The following is a 6588-nucleotide window of genomic DNA, read 5'->3' as shown; positions in this document are numbered from 1 at the left end:
GGCCTTGCGATGACCCGGTTAGGAGAGTAGAGGTATTAGATTTTACTTATGTTAAGAAAGGTAGGGGTAGACCTAAAAAGACTTGGTTAGAAAATATTAGGAATGACCTTTCTTTATTAGATTTAAATGAGAATTTGACTTTTAATAGGACACAATGGAGAAAAATGATTCATGTAGCCGACCCCACGTAGTGGGATAAAGGCTTGATGTTGTTGTTGTTGTATTCATATTAGGCATTCAAGGTCTATAATCAAGAGAATTACTAATAAAGGCACAAAGCCTACGAAACCCGATCCTCTGTCGACAGCTAGATAGAGTCGACAAGGTTCAAGCTACAAAAGAGAAATGACCCCGAACACGCTGATGATGGTCGTGTTGAACAACAAATCTCAACCGGAGGGATTCATTCCAAACATTTCAATAATGCCACCCAAATGCCCATTAAAATTCAAAACTCCAAAAATCTCAAAATCTCAAAATCCAAAAAATATTTAAAATTGAAATAAACTATCAATCGCTTAAAGCAAAATCCATCCACCCTCTGCAACAGTTTGCCGGGTGGACAAATCAAAATTTACTTCAGCTCACAAAAGAGCTAAATGCCTAGTCAAAAATATCAGTATGATCCATTCTCAAACAATCTCCTGCCAGTAAGAACGTTGTACGTGTCCTCTAACCAGCAGTTTCGCCGCCAAATAGCACTACAGGTAAACGGTTATGACCTGGAACCCTTTGAACCGAGTAGTTTTGCCTCCAAATGGCACCACAGATAGCGGTTATGGTCATAGCCAATACGCTCCTTAGTGGCATCAAATCCTTGAGATATGAATCAATAGGATGTGATCGATAGGGCACAAAGCCCTCTGTTAGCTAAGGTGGATTCAAATTTATCCCTTTAGGCAAATATTCACCACAGGTCTACAAGGTACCCTTGGACGAAGCAACCCATGGCTGCCAACAAGGATCCTTCTGTCAGGTTGGGTCGACTACCTCCTCTGACTAAGTAGATCAGTGACCCCGATGGCCCGGGATGGCTGAACCATGAGATCTTGATCGGGTCCATCATCCATTCCCCCACCATCCGCTTTAAGTGCAAGATGGTGCAATTTCTAATTTTAAATATCAAACCCTTTCAAATTTTTCAAATCCAAACTTATGCTGCCACTATATGCCATATAACACGTATCTCTATACGTATATGGTTGACGACTAGCCTTAATCGAAAGTTCTCTCTCGTTATCGGGAGGGGTAATTAACTATAGGGGCTTGCGCCTATAGGAAACTAGAACTCAGATCATAAAGTCCTCGCAAAATGAGGGAGACTTCTCTGGGTAGTGTCTTATCTACAAACCCATCTGCCTTCCAAAATTTACCCCGGAACTTATTCCGTTAAAACTCCCTCGCCGAAAGCAAAAAATAAACAGTTGCGCGGCAGGGAGGCCGGGGCCGAATTTTTAGAGCCCACAATCTAATAGCTCAAAAACAGTCACTAGATATGTTTGTGAACGGGCTTCTTTGGTAGCTAGATATGTTCACAAACATGCTTTATGATAATTGTTTATTAGTAAGCTTGATAAAGCTAATTTTAAGCTAATGAACATCTAAAAATTAAAGCTTTTTAATAGCTTGATAAGGCTATTTTGTTTAAAGTTTGATACGCACGAAACGAAACAAATATGAACTGAAATTAACCAAATATGAATATCTATCTTTTTAAAAGATTCAAGCTTGAACAAAAATAAAAAAGCTCGAATTGAGCCAGAACCAAGGTTGAAAAGCTGATAATAAACAAGCTCAAAGATGAACAAACACTTGCTCGGTTCGACCTGGTTCCTTTGCGGCCTTATGTATCTTCGTTCGTTGTCGCCAATCTTTGCAAATCTCAATGCTCTCTTGCTGATCCAAGATACCAATCACCTATATTTCACTTCTAGTCGTGTCTTCCCTAGTCATGCTAATATTATGTCCCTGGCACATCTTCCAAAATCGTGAATCAACCCGGCTCGCTTATGAAGAATCACGTTTGCCTCAATCTTACTTTGCATCGCTTCATTGATTTCTCAAAACTGGCATGTATTTAGAACTTCCATCAAACCAATCTTCAAGGTCTGACATTAGTCAAGCCTTAAGCCTATCAGAGCGCAGGAAAAATCATTTCATGTATCATGATCGGGCAAATCCCCACTGCTATCACAATCGGCATGCCCAGGTTTCGTGTATCCCATTGCAGACCCCAATTCTGGCAAATTCTGCCAGGATCTGAAATCCAATCCAAGATATCTCTAGCTTCCTATTTCGGCAACCTCCTCAACTCCACCTCCACTAGCAACTTTGCTTTTTAATGGATTTGATCCCATTTTCCTCCAAGTCCAAGAAACCTGTGTTAAATCTGTTCTACGAACTTCTACGCTTTCACGAGTCCCATCCAATAATTGTCGTTATCTTGTCTCTAATCCAGATCCAGCTTCTCAGCCTTTTTCGCCTGGTGCACCATCGCCACTGTCCATATCCGTGAAAGTTAGCTCCACACTCCATAAAAGACAACTGTGGATTTGGTTCCGTGGATTCTGTGAAATCCAATTGAAGGTTTTTCTTGAAATTCGTTAATGAGCTGTAGCTAGTTTCTTTTAATGGACATTGATAATATCTTAATTAAGTATTGTTCCACAAGAATTGATAATTTGATAAAAAAAGAGGCTTCTACCTTTAATGTTCTGAAAGAAATTAGCATGATAGTAACAAATCTTGAAAACATCTTGGATTACATGTTCAACAAAAATCATGGACAGCACCAACAGACTTTACTTCTACAATTCTATATGCCATAGAAAAAATTGAAGGGGTTAATTGCAATGTGCTTCAAAGAAATATAAAAAGGATATGATTGAGGACATCGTGTCTTCTTTTTGCGAAGCTCAGGACCAATTCAAGGATAAATGTCCTTACAAAATTGTGTGATATTGTGGATGTTATAAGGATTGATATTATTATTGATAGGGGTGTCAAAATTGGGTCACAGGTCGGGTTCGAGTCGAACCCAGAACTTACTCGGCACTATTCGGGGCAACTTGAATCCAACCCGTTTATGCTAATGGGTCAATTTTTCAGACCAAACCCGACCAGCCCGTAAAACTTCCGTCGGCCTTCCGTTCACGCCCTTATTCTCTTGTGACGCTGCAGCGGCCAGATAACGACACTGGCAACGTCCAGGTAGTGGCAGCGGCGTGACAACGAGCGATGCACGACAGGCAACTCTGGCACGTGGGCAGGAGACTCGGGTAGGCGCGGTAGGCTACGCGGGCATGCGACTTTATGCGATGTGGGCATGCGACTTTATGCGATGCGGGCAAGCGACTTGAGCACGTGGCAGGGGATGCAGGCACGCGGGCAAGCGACACGGGCATGCGACCTATTCTGGGTCATTCCAGCTCATTCTCGGATTTCCGGGTCAACTCGAACCCTACCCGATTTTTGAAACGGGTATGTTTGTTGAACCCGAACCCGACCCGTTTCAAAAATGGGTTGACCCTAACCTAGAATGTTAGGGTCGAGTTCGAGTCGAGTTTTCAGGTCGTGTCAAATATTGATACCCCTAATTATTGTTGACAAGATGTTGATGCAAACCTTCTTTCTTTATTCATTTGAAGCGCTGCTTGGTCTCATAATATGCCTATCCATCAATATCTTCTTTTGTGAATCCAATATTGGTCTAATGCCTCAAAAATGGCTGTTCATGATATTTTAACTAAATGGATGGCCACTGCGTCCATTTGGTTGATTGGGAAGTTCGACCTTGAAGATAAGGTTGTTGTGAAGGGGAAGTCATCCTAATTGTAATTAGCTTGGTAATTAGCTTAGTAGACTAATTAACTTGAGTACGAGGCTTGTAACCATATAAATACCCTATTTTAAGCTGCTTTATGATGAATAATGAATGTTCCCCTTCTTCTACATAATTCTCTCTTTTCTTTCTTTTGGGAGTGATAAAGCAGCTTAAAATGCTCTAGATAGCAGAATTCAGTTCCTATCACAATTTTTGTTTTTGGTATAATCCACTCTTTCGCTTGCCATTTGATTATGTTTGTCAATTTAAAGCGACAGGGTATTTTGGTTGTATTGTAAACTTTTTTTCCCTTTGTTGCTTGGATTAGATGTACTCCGTCACATTGGTAGTTTGGGAGTGCTTGCTCGATTAGTGAATTTAACCCCAAACTTTTTTTTTTTACTTTTACGATATTACATGCGCTGGTTAGCCTTCTGTTAGAACATTTTGCTTTCGCTTAAATTAAATATACTCAGCATAATTCATACCATTCCAGATAGCCCATTTAACCCTTAAAATGATGCCATTTTTTGTTTACTTTTGACCCGTTAGATAATGACTTTGTTAATCTAAAGCGTCGGGATTGGTTAAAATCAGTTAAAAGAATGCCTTTTCCCTTCTCATCCAGCCAGCAGAATATGCTCTAGCCTTTAGTTATGCTCTTACTCGCAGGTTTTTCCAAAAATTGCGTTGTCTGCACTGGAACAACCGATAGCATAGCAGCTTTTCTTGCAGCACGTGTTACCCAACCAGGAAAAGCTGTGAGTTTCCAAGAGATGGTTGTAAATGGCTTAACCAGAGAATGCCACAAGACTTGTAGCATTTTTGTTATTCCAACACTTTGGCTTACTGTGACTAGGTTACATCACTTGGTTCAACTCTGGCCATAAAGCTCTTAAGCACCTCCTCTGTTGAAGATTCAAGATATGGTGTGTATAGTCATCGCTTCGATGATAAGTGGCTAGTAGGCGGTGCCTCGAATACTGGAGGATCTGTTCTTAAGCAAATTTTTACAGACAGGCAGTTGGAATTCCTGAGCAAGGAAATTAATCCCTTGGTGGCTTCTTCTCTGGATTACTATCCTTTACCATCAAAGGGGGAACGGTTTCCTATTGCAGACCCAGACATGATGCCCAGGTATCAAATACTTCCCTGCCATATGAGGCCTAAGAAATTATAATTTTCTGTCTCATTGTAGATAGACATCGTTATATATTTTTTTTTTTTATAAAAAAAAATATATATATATATATATTAGAAAACGGTATAAGATTTTTATCTATCATTTGATTGGTTAGAAATAAATATGGATTTTAAACATAGCGCCCATCAAATTCAATGAATTTAATTCCATGCATAGAATGAGTGAAAATGAATTGTTACTATTTTTTATCAGATTTTCTGTCTACAAGACATCGAGTTTATTAGCTTATTGGCTTTCAGATCCTATTGCAGTGTGTATTCTATTTTTGGTTTACTAAAAATGATGTTTGTTTATAAATGGAACAACTTTACAATTCATCTACTTAAAATTTAACAAAATGAAAAGTTTCCTAATGTTTATCAAAAGTTTCATTTGGGCAAGATGGACTACAAAGCACGGAATTTGCACAAAAATATTTAAGGAAATGGTTTTATCTCTTGCAGAAATCGGATATAAATGATTGGAGAGTTAGGATTCAAGGAGCTCATCCCAAACAATTAGAAGTAACGAAGCTATTGATGATGATGATTATGGTTTTCAAAACATTCCGTTTGGTGTTTAGGTTCAACAACTTAGAGCCACAAGTTGCAATGTGCAAGCCATTATGAAAAAATTTAATATTTTGAAAAACAATGAACCAAAATGAAACTTTTGGTAAACTCAAGAGACTTCTGTGTAATTTTCCCTCAAAATATTTATTTAACACTTTTATTTTTCTATCTAATGCTTTTATAAGATTGAATCCACGACCTCAAAGTGATGCAGAATACTTACACGGGCTTTTTGAATCCATTGCTAGAATAGAGGTAACGGAGCACAAATCTTTTTTTTGTAATTTTTCTTTCAATATTTTGAAATTCCGTTTGAGATGGTGATGCTAATCTCTCCTATGTGTGACTGACTCTTGTGCTCAGGCAAAGGGCTACAGACTACTCAAGGAGCTTGGGGCCACTGAAGTGGAGGAAGTGTTCACAGCAGGTGGAGGAGCAAAGAATGAGCAGTGGAGAAAAATTAGGGAGCGACTCCTGGGCTTGCCAGTGCGCCGTGCATTGCAAACTGAAGCTTCATATGGTGTTGCACTTCTTGCATTAAAGGGTGCCGGCCAAAAAATCTGAACATCCAGCGAAACTGTAAGCATATTGATATAATTTTGATTGAATAATGAAAAGAAATGATCCTTAAGATTTCTTTTTGTTTTTGTTAATGATTTGTTGAATAATATGGTGGTATAGTTGCCGTTGAACTTGTTTGAATTATTATTTCTGACATTCTCTGAACATGACATGTAGGCCAAAATAAGAGGTGACTTGTATATTTTGGTGGTAATAAAATAGTCCTTTTTCAGTTAAAATCAATGAACTGCTTTGCATTAAAAGATCAGAATTAACAAAAGGTAGAGTAAAAGTATGAGTAGAGGTGTCGTTCACTCCTGAAAATCTGCTTAAGTTTCTATTGTAGCAATAGCTTACAGAAATCCTTGCCTTTATTTCATTCCCGAACTTATGTAACTTTCTCAAAGCCACAAGATTTTGAGACGATCAGGATTAAATTTTAGTTCGGA

The 6588-nt window shown here is 38.8% G+C and overlaps 1 protein-coding gene across 10 annotated transcripts in view; it reads left to right on the top strand.

Annotated features, from left to right (window-relative positions):
- LOC110108935 (D-ribulose kinase) overlaps positions 1-6382 on the top strand; it is a 74590-nt gene extending 68208 nt beyond the window's left edge. For 9 of the 10 annotated variants that reach the window (XM_020839798.2, XM_020839796.2, XM_020839800.2 and 6 more), the window contains 4 exons: positions 4496-4584; positions 4683-4960; positions 5764-5833; positions 5942-6382. In XM_020839798.2, coding sequence (XP_020695457.1) covers positions 4496-4584; positions 4683-4960; positions 5764-5833; positions 5942-6142 — 638 coding nt within the window. In that variant the 3' untranslated portion in view covers positions 6143-6382. The other variant, XM_020839802.2, reaches the window with a different exon arrangement.
- The last annotated feature ends 206 nt before the right edge of the window (positions 6383-6588 follow it).

This window comes from Dendrobium catenatum, unplaced genomic scaffold (assembly GCF_001605985.2).
Source record: "Dendrobium catenatum unplaced genomic scaffold, ASM160598v2 original_scaffold_71536, whole genome shotgun sequence".
Taxonomy (NCBI): Eukaryota; Viridiplantae; Streptophyta; class Magnoliopsida; order Asparagales; family Orchidaceae; genus Dendrobium; species Dendrobium catenatum.
Note: the sequence above shows the minus strand (reverse complement) of the source record. Positions and strands in the feature narration are given on the sequence as shown.